Raw genomic sequence first — 15,540 nt, 5'->3', positions numbered from 1 at the left:
AGGAAATGGTTGCTAACCTGCTGAGTATTATGAACCAATTCCTGTAACCCTTTTCTAATGGTTCAGGGGAAGCCAATTTCTTTTGCAAGTCATCCAACATGTATTCCTGATACTGAATCATATGAAATTGACAATTTAATGCTCGCATAGAAAGGGTGGAAGATGTATATACTTTCTTGCCCCACCTTTCTAAAGCCCTAGAATCTCTTTCCGAAGGAAGTGGATTCTTAGCAGTAGTGGAGGAAACCCCTTTAGGCCCCTGAGAAATAGTTTCAGGGTCAGCAGTATGGCCCTTGTACAGAAATTGATGTGTGTCTGGGACCCTGTAGTACCTGTCTGGCTTGACAGGAGCAGGGGGGAGGGAGTCAGGGGAAACACTAGATTCTAAGTACACATCATCTAAAACATTTAAAACTGGAGGAATAGCTAAGGGTCTATGCTGAGGAAGCTTTAAAAATTCCCTTAACCTTTTCCTAGAATCTGAGTATTCTTGGCCTTGCCATTTGAAGTGTTCCCTCATGGAATGAAGCATTTCCCCAAAGGAAAACTCCTCAGGAGGAGAAGCAGAGGGAATGGATTCCTCCGCATCAGAATCCTCGTAGGCCGGGAAGGCCTCCTCCTAGTAGTCTGAATGTGCAGAATCACCTGAGGCCTCATCGGAGGACTGGGGATCTACCTGCTCAACCCTAGGCCTCTTGACAGAAGGCTGCTGAGAGCCTCTATCTGGATGTGGCTGAGAACCCCTAAATAAAGAAATAAGGTCCTCAGCTAAACTTAAAATTTGAGAACCAGAAGTGGATCCCAGAGAAACAGATCTTGGAGGGAGAGACTTAGCCTGTTTGGCAGCCTTAGCACATGTGTAGGCCTTAATGGACATAGAGACTGGAGGCCTGGCAGCCCCGCGTGCTGGAGTAGTCTTATCTACTGAAATGGTGTTAGAAATATCCTGGGCTACGGTCTCAGAGGGGAAAACAGAAACCGGCACCGAGCTGGCCTCCAGTACCGAAGTAACTGGTGGGGCGGTGTCGTCGGTCTGTAGCGGTTGTGAAACCGTCTCAGAAGAGACCAAGACACTCGCGGTAGGCCTAAGCGTGGTGTCGGCCAAGACCGCGGACCGTGGGTGTCGGTCCTTATCCTTCCGTTTTTTAGGTAAATGTGCTGTCGGAAGCTCCGACGGCATGATATAACAGAAATCTTCCCCAAAATAATCCTGTGCAAACTCTGTCCGACGCCTAAGAGTGCGTTTATTGAAAGAAGCACAAGCTGTACAGGCCGAGACGTTGTGTTCTGGGCCTAGGCAGGGTAAGCAGTAAGAGTGGAAATCCTTATGAGGTATTTGTTTCCAACAAGTTAAACAATTATTAACTTTTACAGTTTTATCTGACATCGGCTGAGGCAAGAAAAGGTCCCCAACGGGGTACTTAGCTTTTTTGAAGACTTCAGTAGCTGAAAACACAGGAGCTGGTCGACCGGCACTTGCGAACTGCTTCTGCTTCGGGTGCCGCGCGGCAAGAAAGACTGAAGAAGATGGCGTCGGCTGACGCTTTTATACCCCAGGCGCTCTGACGTCGGGGAAAGGGCGACATCAGCCGATGCCGGACCCAGACTTTGGAATCCGGCCGACCGAAGGGCTGCCTGAGGTAGGACAACCCATATGTCAAGACTGCAGTTTCATCCTTGAAGGACATCAGCCCACAACAATACCCACGTATCACATAGTTCACAAAGTCAGTGTGCCACACAGTCACAGTCCTTAAGGCTAAACAACACACCTAATACACTTTTAATAGGTGACTCTATTGTCAGACACAATGACGTCCCTCTCACCAGGCTGAACAAGGAGAAGGTCACTGTAAGCTACCTGTTGGGTGCCAGGATCCGCCACATAATACAAGCACTCAGGTCACTCCAAAGCAAGTACAAATATGACTCCGTCATTGTCCATGCTGGTGTGAATGACCTGAAACGTACCTCCCTGGATTACATGAAAAGAGACATAGAGGAGCTCTCTGATCATGGGGCCCAGGCCGGTATGACCCTGACCTTGAGTAGCATTTTATCCTCACCAAGAATGATACCACAGTACAAAGACAAAATGATCAATTTCAACAACTGGCTAAAGTATTGGTGTCACTCAAAGGGGATCCAGTGTCTGTCAGCCTGGGATGACATGCTTGACAAGCCACGTTGCTTCGCTAGGGACTGCTTGCACCTGTCACCCCTGGGTTTTCGAATACTGGTCAAGGCTCTTGCCACCCCCATAGTGCCTTTTTTAGGCAAGGCTCAAAAGACAAACCCACCTCCTTAGACAACACAAGGAAAAAGAAACTAAGGGTAATGCTGCTCAACGCCAGAAGTCTAAACCTCAGGATGCACGCACTCAAGGCTCTCCTCAGTATGGAGAATATCGATATCTGTGCAGTAATAGAAACCTGGTTCAAGGCTCCCGAGAGCACCCCAGCACTACCAGGCTATACCTCATACCATGCTTTTCGGCCCCAAAACTTGGACCAAACCACAAGAGGAGGGGGGAGTATGCATATTCATCAAAGATACCCATACCTCCAGGCTAGTGGCACTGCACGAAGCATCTGAGACCATCTATATGCAACTAACAGTGGGCAAAACTGCCTTCCAGTTTGTAGCCTGCTACAGACTACCCTCCCAAACTCAGGAACCCCACTCGGCTTTCCTGAAGACACTGAAGAATATGAAGGTCTCTCCAAACACCATTATATTGGGTGACTTTAACTACCCAAACATAGACTGGGAGCACTACTCAAGCCCCAACACCCTAGCCCAACGGTTCCTAGAATTTATAAACTCAAATGCTATGGAACAACTGGTCACCACTCCCACAAGAGGGGAAAACATATTGGACCTGATCATCACCAACATGGGGACTCTATGTTCCATACCAAAGGTATACCCCTCATTGGTAAGATCTGACCATAAATTAATCACTATGGACATCCATATCCCATCCCCACCCCCAGCAAAGGAAACCACAGTCAAAAACTTCTCAAAAGCAAACTTCCCATTTCCCAAAACCGAGGTGGACTCCTTCATAGCCCCAGGGCCAGTGGAAAATACGGCCCAAACCGCAGAATCCTTTACAAACACATTCTATGGATACCTACAGGAATGCATGGATCATGCTATCCCAAATAAAACCAAGACACACTCCTCCAAAGGCAGGAGACCTGTCTGGTGGACCCCAGCCATAAATAAGCTGTACAACAGAACGAGGAAGCTACTACATGATAGAGCAAAATCCCTGAAAGGGAAGGCAACTCTGATCAGTACCAGCAAGAAACTACAATCCCTCATAAAATCATCTAAGGCTAGCTTCGAAAGAAAAATTGCACAAGACGCTAAAGATAATCACAAGGCTTTCTTTAGTTATGTCAGAAACCTGGGTGGAAACTCACAGATATGCTCTGAGTTGGTGCAAAATGACAAAAAAATACACTGAACCCACAGACATTGCCAACATCCTGGCAGACAGGTTCAGTACAAACTTCTCCCCCCTCCCCCCCTAATGAGCAAATGACTATCCCAACAGAGTGTAGCCTCCCTGACATCACAGATGCACAGGTGAGAGCTGCCCTCTCCAAAGCAAAAAACACAGCATCAATGGGACCGGACGGTGTCCCAGGCTGCGTTTTACATGAGCTTCAAGAAGAACTGAACCCTCACTTAAAATCACTGTTCAGTCTCAGCCTTACAACAGGATATGTACCCAAAGAATGGCGTACAGCAACAGTGGTCCCACTCCATAAAGGTGGTGCCACAACGGACCCCGGAAACTAGCCTAACTAGCCTGGTCTGCAAAGCTATGGAGCGTATCATCATGGAACTCATAAACAAAGACATTGGGAACCTCTAAACACTGGATCCTACCCAATTCGGCTTCATTAAGGGCAGATCTTGCCTCTTGACCCTGGTCAATTTCTTTGAAACAGTCACCAAGGCCATAGACGAAGGGAAGTTAGTCCACACAGCCTACCTTGACCTTGCAAAAGCCTTTGACACAATACTCCACTCGGGCATCATAAATAAACTCACCAGCTTACATATCAACCCCTATGTCACAAGATGGGTTGCAAACTGGCTTAGGGATAGAAACCACATGGTCAGAATTGCAGGTGCCATGTCAGACTCTAAACCAGTCACAAGTGGCGTCCCACAAGGCTCAGTCCTGGGACCTCTCTTGTTCGGTATATATTTCTCTGAGGTACAGGCTAACACAAGAGGATTATGGCTGACAAAGTTTGCAGATGACTGCAAACTGGGAGCCATAATCGACTCACCGGCTGACACAAGCATCCTCCAAAAAGGTCTCACAGAGACGGATAACTGGTGCCAGAGCCATGGCCTAAAGCTAAATGCCAAAAAGTGCATAGTCATCCCCTTTGGGAAAAACAAAGCGCCCACAAATTACCACATAGGTGGTAATCCATTAAGTACGGAAGAAGTAATTACGGATTTGGGGACCCAAGTAGATTGCAATCTCTCCTTTGACAATCACATTGCCAAAGTGGTTAGAAAGACATTCTATATAGCCCACCTTATCACAAAGGGGTTCACATCTAGATCAAGAGAGGTCATTCTGCCCCTCTACTCATCACTCATCAATACAATGCTCCATTTGGGATGTACCTTACCCGACACCTCCTACAACTAGAAAGACCCCAAAAGTACCTCACCAAGAGGATTAAGGGACTCAAACAGATGCCCTACGCAGTTAGGCTAAAGAAACTCCAGCTCTACTCAGTTGCTTACCACCTACTCAGAGGCGATCTGTGCCTGACGCATAAAGCCATGTCCAACCCAGAATTAATGGACATACTCCACCTCAAGAAATCCAAATCCATCAGAACTACATGCTCCAGTGACTTAAACCTCAACACAGAAATAAATAGAACATGCTGGAGGGACAGATTAATATCCCAGAGGCTCCCCTCACTCTGGAACAAAATCCCAATCCATGTCAGACAGAGCCCCTCAATGACCCTCTTCAAGAAGAATCTTGACGTTTGGATGGGAGATCGTAAATTTACCCCTGGGATCTCTTTTGTGTCTCTGCTAGACAGAGGCATGGTAAACTAACCTTAAATGGGCTATCTTCTGTGACCTACTATACAGAGGCACAGTAAACTAATCTAAGAAGGGTGGTGAAAGCCAAACACACTCTAGCTAGGCTTGTAAATGCCCTATGGCAGATAGCCTAGTATCAACCTATGAACCTATGAAACCTTGGGCAGCCAAGCAAAAAGAGGTGGAGTTGCAATACATATTAAAGACATACACACCTCCAGGATGGCCAAACAGTATGATGCACAAGAGACACTCCAGGTGTAGTTTACCGTTGACAAGACAATATTCAAATCATAGCTAGCTACAGGCTCTGAACTTTGACTCAAGATGCCCACTCTACATACCTGGACATTTTCGAATCTATCAAGACTCAACCCTTTACCCTGATCCTAGGTGACTAACTACATAACCACAGACTGGAAGAATTACTCATGCCAAAACACAAAAGCCCAGAGATTCTTTGATTTCGTCAAAACAAACGCTTGGACCAGCTGGTTGACACCACCACAAAAGGTGATAACATCTTGGACTTGGTATTAACCAACATGAGTAACCACTGCAGCATCACTACAGTGTCTTCCTCCCTGGTAAGATCCAACCACAAAGCTGTCACTTTCCAAGTCACCATCTCCCCCGAACACCCCCCCCCCCCCCCAGCTAGGGTCAAACAAAAAAATTTCTCCAAAGTTGATTGCAACCTCCTGAGGGAAGGTATAAACAGCTTCACAGCCCTCAACCCCTCCATAGGAACTGGCACATATGTCCAAACCTACAACAAAGTACTAAACGAGCATTTATACAGCTGCATGGAATCAGGAATACCAGACAGGACAAAATCCTCCTCCTCATGGAAGAGTAAAGCTGTCTGTTGGGACTTCTGCAAATAAACAAACTCTATAATAAAAGGAAAAATTTGCTGTCCAGGACCAAGAGCGAGCAGCTGCCTAATTGGAAGCCATTTCTGCTTAGGCTGAACAAGCAAATAAGAGCGCTAATGAAATCTGCCAAAGCAAACTTCAAGTCCAAACTGGCCACATCTACTAAAGACAATCATAAGGCCTTACACTCACATATGTCCACAATCTCAAAAGAAACACTCAGATCTGCTCAGAACTGGTGGTCAAGGACATTACATACACAAACATCGTAGATATAGCCAACCTGCTGGCAGACAGGTTCAGTGAAAACTTTACCCCTCTGTTTCTCCCCATCAGTAAATCAGGACATCCCCAGCACCTGCCCCCCTCCTCTTACCTCTAGGGAGCAAGTCATCACTGCCCTCTCAAAGGTAAAAAAATACAGCCCCCATGGGACCCAATATCATCACAAGCTGCATCCTACATGAACTCAGGCAGGAACTTACAGCACCATTAGGCATCCTATTCAACCAAAGCCTGAGTACTGGCTTCGTCCCAGCAGAGTGGACGACAGCCACTGTCATCCCTTTGCACAAAGGTGGAGCGTTCACCGATTCAAGAAATTATAAACCCATCAGCCTAACTAGCCTGATCTGCAAGGCCATGGAACGGATTATCATGGACCTCATTAACAAGGACACTGGCAACCTCCAAACACTCACACCCACACAGTTTGGATTTGTCAAGGGGAGGTCATGCCTGTTAAATTTGGTCAACTTCTTTGAGACAGTCACCAAAGCCATGGATGGGGGGAAGACTGTGCACACCGCCTATCTTGATCTGGCCAAAGCTTTCAATACTATTCCCCACTCTGGTATATTAGATAAACTCTCTCAAATAGGCATCAATCCGTATGTTACCAGATGGGTAGCAAACTGGCTCACTGATAGAACCCACCTAGTCAAAATAGGGGAAGCCACCTCAAGCAGTAGACCCATAAGGAGCAGTGTACCCCAGAGATCGGTCTTGGGGCCTCTGTTTGGGATATACTTTTACGAGGTGCAGGCAAAAAACAGTGGGCAACGGCTGACCAAGTCTGCAGATGACTGCAAGTTGGGCACTGTCATCAATTCCCCTAGTGATGTGGACATCTTCCAAAAGGGTCTCACCCAAACAAATGACTGGTGCCAGAAACATGGTCTCAAATTGAATGCCAAAAAATGCATCACCATCCCCTTTTGGGGAGAGTGACGTCCCCACAAATGATCATATTAATAACAAGGTCCTAAACACGCAATCAGTCGTGAGGGACTTAGGCACTCAGGCTGATAGCAAACTGACGTTTGATGACCATATTGCCTCCACTGTAAGGGAAGCTTTCTACATGGCCCACCTCATTAGTAAAGGTATCTCATCCAGTGACAAGGAGGTCATAACATCCCTGTATTCTTCCATTATAAGACCCATTATTGAGCAAATGCTGCTTTTGGCATGTACCTCACAAAGCACATGCATCAGCTGGGCAGACCACAGAGGTTCCTCACCAGGAAAATCCATGGCCTCAAACATCTACCCTACATAGACAGGCTAAAAACCCTGTCCCTCTACTCAGTCTCATACAGACTCCTCAGACGTGATCTCTGTGTGGCAAAAAAACAATCTCAGACCCCCATCTTGATGGGGACTGCTCCATATCAACAAGTCAAGCTCCACTCAAGTAACTTGCACTCACGACCTCAACCTGGTATGTGACATCAACAGGACTTGTTGGCGGGACAGTTTTGTGTCTCAGAGACTCCCCCCTTCTGTGGAATAGACTTCCTCTCCACATCAAGCAGAGTAGCTCATTAACCCTTTTTAATCGCAACCTGGATAACTGGATGGGGAACAGAAAATACACCCCTGGGATTCCACCTGTGTCTCTGCTGAACAGGGGCATCAGGTGCTGACTTGTCAGAACATGGGCTAAATTCTTGGCTAGGCTTGTAAGGGCCTCAGGGCCAATAGCCTAGTAATTCCTACAAGCCTATGATCCCACCGTTACCATGGGTCCCTGGTGTAGGTTGGAGTCAGATGGTTCCTCGACCCGCTTATCACCAGTAACTACCCATGCTCATTTAGGCATTAGTCAACATGACCGAAATCACCTAAAGACATATTTTACACCATCGAGTGGCTAGCCCCGCCACGGTGCACAGTCTGTGATCCATTCTCCTATCTTGAGGATAGTGCACACCACAGTAGATGCCCAAAGAGGTTGATCTCTTAACAACTCTTCCCCATACAGGGAAACAATGTAGAATTTGTGCTGCTGCCACAGCATTTATTCTATTATTATTATTATTATTATTATTATTATTATTATTATTAATTATCTGTTTTATCACTATCCAAACAAAACTCCCCTCATCCTTCACTATCCCACATTTTCATATCAGCAACGGAGTAGCCTTTAAACTTGATAGTGTACCCATAGCAACAATAAAAATATCCCTAGTAAAAATGAAATCAATCACCTTGGTAGCTGACAAATTACCAGCACAGTACCTCAAAATAGCAGCAGTGGCTCTAGCATTCCCAGTCTCCATACTTATCAATAGATCCATAAAAGAAAATGACGTCCTCAACATATGGAAAATATCATACATCATACCCCAACATATAGGCATAAATTCTACTGACTTAACCAACTACTGTTCAGTAACCATCCTCTCATCCCTATCCAAGATATTAGAAAAATGTATCCACACCCAGATGCTCAAATACCTCGCCAACCATACTCTCCTTCACTCAACATGACTTTTGGCCTAATTGTAACATTACTACTGCCCTTTTAAACTTTACAAACACAGGTAATAAACTTCAAAGCAACGATAAGCTAGTCTCAACAGTCTTCCTAGACCTATCTAAAGCATTTGATACTGTCGCATACCAAACACTCCTTGAGGAACTAGCCTCTCTAGGTCTCAATACCTCATCAATAACCTGGTTCCACAGCAGCTTATCCAATGGGAAAGGGGCCATGAAATGACAGTAAGACTATTCTGATGTCCTTACAGTCACAATCAGTGTCCCTTAGGGATCAATTCTAGGACCCTTATCTTTATCAATCTACACTTAACCACTAAACAAGCTACCCTGGTACAATATGCAGATGATGACACACTCCTATGGTCAGCACAAACACTAATCTCCTACAAGAAAACAACCAAAAGGCCTTTCTAGCAACAAAACCCTGGATAGACAGCTCAGATTTGCTCTTAACTGCTAAATACAGAAATAACAAACAAAAAGAAAATTATGCTCTTCACCCCTAAAAACTACTCAAACCAAAAACAATCTTTTCCTATCCCATCAGCCAACAAAACAAAAACAGAACATGTCACACAGGCAAAATTCCCTGGAGTAATGCTCAATGATCTCAGATATGACCAGCGCCTACTCCTCACCATCTAAAACATCCCCCAAAACTAGACACTAGGATCCCTCTGCAGATCTAGGAAATCCCTCACTAAACTCCAGAAAAAAAAGCACAAACATACCTTCTTCCATCCCTACTCTATGCCCCACCCATCTTTACAAATCTTAACTTAACCAACAAAAATAAACTAGAGACAGTCTATAACAAACATGAAAAATCTGCAATAAATATTCCTCAAAAAAAAAAAAAAAAAAAAAACTGCATAGCACTAAAATGCCTTAACTGCCTAGAACATAAAAAACACCTCAACTGCCATCAACTTATAACAGCCCATAAACTAATAAACTCCCTCGAAAAATGGCCTGCTCTAAAAGAAATACTACAACCCTATACCACTAATCGAGTCCTACGATCCAACAACAAAGCTTTTCAATCCATCACAAAATAAATAACTGTGCACTACTATAATCTAACCAGGTAGCACAAATATGGAACCACTTCGCATTCAAGTACAACTTTCAAAGCATGTTTCAAAACTAAGTCAAATTACAAACAATTTCATTCAAATAAGATTTTTGCTCAGCGGGTAAGGATGCAGCAAAATCATCTAAACTGTACTCAGCCTGGAAAATAAATTTGCACCTACAGCTTTGATAATTTAACATTCTAAAGACTAGATTGCTAGAAAGAGACATCCTTTTTTCCCTGAAAATCTAACAATTTTCCCTCTTTACTGGGGGTGCTGGATTAGATAAACCAAGCACTTTTTATACAAGCAGGCAGCTGGATCAGCAGTCAAACGAGGAAAGAGACCAATCATACCGAGAAGATCCTACATTTTCTTTGAACCTTTTTAGGGACAGCTGGAATAGGTACTGGAGTCTTGCAGACAGCTTTATAAACCTATTACAAGGCTGGTAAGAGACAGAGGACAGCCACAGAATTGGACATCTCTTCTTGTATAAGGTTGTATATACCCTGCCAAGCTGTATCAAGCAAAAACAACACTAATCTGAAGAAAAGTGAACACTTGCTTTGACTTGAGCTCAGGTTCACCTTCCAAAGAATCATAGTGACCTGGACTTGGTGTCAACCAGGAAATCATCACTGTCCTCATCAGATTCCTCCTCATTCTCTGAAACAACAAAGGTCTCTAGCCAGACTTGCACTAGATCAATGTATGGGAACACAACCACCAGAATTAGTTGCCTATAGAACACTCTTAGCCAAATAAACCACATCAGCCTTGTAAACAACTATAAACTGATAAGCTGTACAATGAAGCTTCTGTTTTTTTTTCTTGTGAACTTCACTACTAGATAAAATGTCTGGGGGAGAGTATTCTGTCTGGCAAGGGGTCTCTTACCCCAAACTCCTCTTGCACCTAAAGGGTTTGGTTCTCCCATACCTGTGCAAGGTACTGAAACAGCCTCGGAGGATGTCTCTATCACCCCTGCTCCACAATGACACAAGGGTACACCAGAGTGAGAAGGGGCAAAAGGAAAGTGCTCTACGGGTCAAGCAGTAGTCCTTGACACAATCACTCAGGCATATTTTTATTTTGTTTCTTCTTTTTAGGTGCAACCGGACTTGATGGGAGCAGTATCAGAGTTAGGATCACGTCAGGGAAGAGAACACCAACCATAACAATAAACTGACAGTACTCGATAATGCATCACAATAAGCAGTTAACGTTTCTAGTAACAAGTATGTCCACACAAATCTAAAGTCTGCCAGTGTGTGCTATTATCACAAAAAAAAAAATAAAAAAAAGTTTCAAATGTGTTCAGAATTATTTTACAACTGACAGAATTTAAAGAATTTCCAGTACACAAAATTGAAACAAAGCAACCAATGTGCCAAACCAGTGTTAAAGTTAGTTCCACACACCTTAACCACATTAAACTGCCATAAAATAATGTACAATAGCAATTTAGACTACATTTTCTTGTTAGAGAGCGTACAATTTCCACAGCACATTCAAATAAATTAAGAGGTACAAACGCAATCAGATATTAAAAACACACACATCAGAGTCATGCATGCATATTTAAAATAATGTATAAACACAATGAAAAAATAATAATATTTTCCTGTAAAAAGATGAAAATAAAGCAGATGAATAACAGTAAAGACGGGCAATTAATTTGTGGTTCTGACTGCACAAGACTGCCCCGAGCGTCTTAACAGCACACATGTGCTGCACGTCAGACAAATACTGAAAGTTTCCTCAGAAACAGTAAAAACAAGCATTTGCCAAAACTAGAAGCCACTAGAAGCCAAATAAACAATGCTACAAGAAGAAATTCCCACAGGAAGTATTGCAAACATTGTTAGAAATAAAACATTAAAATATATTTTTTTTAATTCACAAAAATAGAAAGAGAATAATAAATCTAATAATAAAATAAGAGGAAGGGGTCCCTAAATGGGGGTGATTTGAGCAGTAAACCAGAAAAAACAGCACTGGATCCTATGATGAGTCAGAGGACTTTCTTCTTTGGATAGCAGAAGAAGAAGAAACACTTACTTCTTGTGATAGCTGAATGCTTCCCTCTAAGGATTTGCTAAACCAATCTGTATAACAGGAAGGGGGTTTTATGAGCTTCTGAAAGCTGGCTAGTACTGGATTACTGTGGCAGATAACCCAAAATATCACTGAGGCATTAAAAATGATGAACAGCTATAAAGTCCACTGCAGGCTTCAGTGAGGATCAACCTGTTTTGACAAATTATGGAAGGCAAATCCAAAAAGAGAGTCTCATTTTTAAAAACATCTGGGACTGAGACACTGACATAGTCCCAGGCAAAAAGGCAGTGTGCAAGTAATTCTGGTGACACAAGGTGATAGCCTTGACTGCACTATCCACAAAATGGGTGCAATTAATGAGCCTGGATTACTGAGTGCCAAGTGAGCCACTGAAACCAATTCACCTACTTAGGGGAGAGAATGAAGAGGAATCTGCTTGGGGATGTTATGAAGCTAACAAGGGGAACTCCCCATTAGCAGCAAGGTAACCATTAAGGCATGTTTGCAGTATGTAAGGACGTCACCTACATAAACTGCAGTTTGTATACTCGTCCAATGATATTATGTAGTTAGATACACAATTTTGGGGGGAGGGGCTTGCAAAAGAGACAAAGCAGCACCTCTGGTATACCTGATATTTGATCTGGCGACCACAACTATGCTTAAAAGTGTGTGTTTCTCAGGCATTAAATATGAAAACTTTCTAATAATATATATTTGAAGGAAATCCAAAATACATGAAAATGGAAAGAAATGGGGATCTTGAGGATGCATGAACCCCTTAGGTCTGCTGCAAGAATAACTTGCAGACTAAAGGGAGTATTTCACCTTGATTTTAAACAGCTTGAGAATTTTTCATCACACCCACTGAAGTAATTTCTGAGTCAAGCCATATAAAACTGCCCAATTCCATCATTTTCAAGTACACATGAAAGTAAAATGGTACTGCAAGGTTCTGGAATTTAAAAGTATAAAATGGGAATCATTTTCACAGCCTTCAACAGGTATTTGAAATGTTAATGTACGGCTTTTGTCTATTTGAGTTGCTCTGTCAGTGGCCACAATAAGTACTCTTCCACTGTTTATGACGAACACAGCTGACTGTTATTGCAACATGGAGCTAAAATTATGAAATGTACCTTTTTTTTGTACTGGCATGTGCAGCTTAATTCAGGTGCAAAGCTATAATAATTCAGAACACGTTATAAAAGTCAGTTTGTCAATTGTTTATTAATCATGCCAACTTCCTGATTCTGTACATGCTGTTCTGCCATGTCACTCTAGACAATAATCACCTTCATCAAAATATAACCCCAGGTCGCGTTGTACAGTACATTGAATGTAAGGATGTGAATATTGATATAATGTCAAACTGTTTTTGGCTTATGTTAATCACCTTCATAAAAAATAACCCAGGTTCTCATGTACGGTACATGCAATGAGATGATATAAGATTGATAAAATGTATGCAATTTTATTATTAGCTTTGACAGACTGATGCTGGGTGATGGAATGCCTAGACAATATTTCTTTAGCTACTGGCATCTCTCTCTGTCCTACCCAAGTATACATCCTGAAATAAACATATAAAATAATTAGTAATAAAAAATCATTCTTACATTACTGTATAGTAAGGGACCATTACCTTGTATGAGGAAGGAAGTTCTGCTCGAAGAGGGGTTTCTGGAAGCTTGCCAGGAGATGAGGCTTCATCAACAGTAGTTTCCATATGGTTAAGTGGATAATGGCTAGTTGTCTGCAGCGGACCCTGAATATCAACTAATAAAATAGTTTCAAAAGGAGAAGAAAACATACCGCACAATGTTGTAACCTTTTGATTAAAAATATGGCTATCAACAACCTAAATTCATCTCATTTATTTTTGTCTGGGAATGACTGTAAAAACATGATTCAATTGCACAAAAGACCTGGGGGTAGAAAATCTCCAAAATGAATAAACATACTGAAACATAAAATTATATAAGCAAAGCAACATTAAGTATGAAAAAAACACAGTCTGCACATAAAAATATAAATATTTGACTCAAAATGAATTTGGACAATTCATGCAAGCTCTGTACGACTACAATAATGTGTGTGCTGTTTTATATATATGTATATAAACGTACGTGTGTGTATAGTTTATATATGCACTCAGACCACACATATATCTGGACCATTTAGTAATCTAAAGCTCATTTTATCTACACTTGATTGGCAGATAAGATAATAACATAGCTTATACTGCTGAAACATACATACAATACTATCAGCCTACCTCTGATATTAGTGTGTTTGCGGGTAAGAGTTTCAGTAAAATAGAGCGAAGAGAACTGATTTAGTGTTGTTGGCATCTACTGCTATTTGTGGTGTCTGTACAATGCAGTGGTAGTGATAAGGAAAGTTTTTTTTCAGTTCGGGTTAGGCGCAGGGACAGGGTTAGGGTTAGCATGCATTAGGAAGGTGGAATGGTGCCCTGTTACGTGTGTGTGTGTGTGTGTGTGTGTGTGTGTGTATATATATATATTTTTTTTTTTTAAATATCTACAGTAACATTAAGTAAACTACACAAACATGTTATGTTCATTAGACCACTACTACAGTAGCCATTACAATACGGGACACAACTGCCAAAGCTCAGAAAAAAGGGGTGAATGGAGAAGGACCAATGTCCAGGATTCCCTAAAGTTCATTTTTTGCAAACCTTGCTCTTGCTCTGGAAATAGAATTCAACTTGTAGTAATTAGTAAAGGTGTGAACAGAGGGCTAAACAGCTTCTAGAACATATCCACAATCTACCTCTTTCCAAAACATGTCAAAAGTAGTCACTGCTCAAGTGAAATCGGCCTGACATTCTGAGGAAAATTTCTGCCATTCTTAAGAGTAGCAGAACTGAACAGCCTGTGACAGCTACCTACACATTGTTTAGGTATGGGCTGCCCTTTCTTACCAACATAAGAGTTACATAGTTGATTTTCTAACATACTTACTTTTGTCCAAATATCTATGCTGTAAATGGGCATCCACACTATGAAGAACTTTCTCCCTTGCTTTTAGAGTCAGGGCAGAACACAGGGAGTTGGATAGTCTTAAGTGTAAATTCAGAAACAGTTTTGGTCATAAAGGAAGATTTGGTTCTGAGACTCGCCCTCTCTTTGTGAAATATCAGAAAAGTCTAGCTAGACATTAGTACCTGTAGTTCAGATGCCTGCCTAGCAGAAGTCAGAGCTAGGAACAGGACAGTGTTCCAAGTATGAAATTTCAGAGCAGAACTAGATACAGATTTAAAGGGAGATAGAGTTAGTCTCCAAAACAAAATTCATATCCCAAAAAGATGCTACTTGTTTTCTTGGTGGCCTGATATGCAAAACCAGTTATATAAATTTCATATCTCGGAACAAAGAAGAAAGAGGTGTACCTTAGTTGAAGTGTATGCTAAGCCTGAGCTTAGCGATTCACACAGGTCATGGAGAATTAGAGGTGGAAGCTGCTTAGGATGGGTCTAGTCCTCTTATTTGGGCACCATCTAGGAAATCTTTTTCATTTGGCTAAATACAACTTTTTGACAGCAGGTTTTCCAGCCTCTAACACCTGCTGCATGTCCTCAAAAGAAAAAGCCTAAAGGGGATCAA

At 42.4% G+C, this 15,540-nt stretch overlaps 1 protein-coding gene across 1 annotated transcript in view; it reads right to left on the bottom strand.

The window, feature by feature from the left end:
• GINM1 (glycoprotein integral membrane 1) overlaps positions 1 to 15,540 on the bottom strand; it is a gene marked incomplete in the record, with an annotated part of 656,568 nt that overhangs the window by 170,180 nt on the left and 470,848 nt on the right. The window contains 1 exon segment of the mRNA XM_044069040.1: positions 13,554 to 13,687. Within this exon segment, the coding sequence (XP_043924975.1) occupies positions 13,554 to 13,687 (134 nt within the window).

Source organism: Protopterus annectens, chromosome 1.part0 (assembly GCF_019279795.1).
Source record: "Protopterus annectens isolate FY-2018-M chromosome 1.part0, PAN1.0, whole genome shotgun sequence".
Taxonomy (NCBI): domain Eukaryota; kingdom Metazoa; phylum Chordata; order Ceratodontiformes; family Protopteridae; genus Protopterus; species Protopterus annectens.
This window is presented reverse-complemented; position numbering and strand designations above follow the sequence as displayed.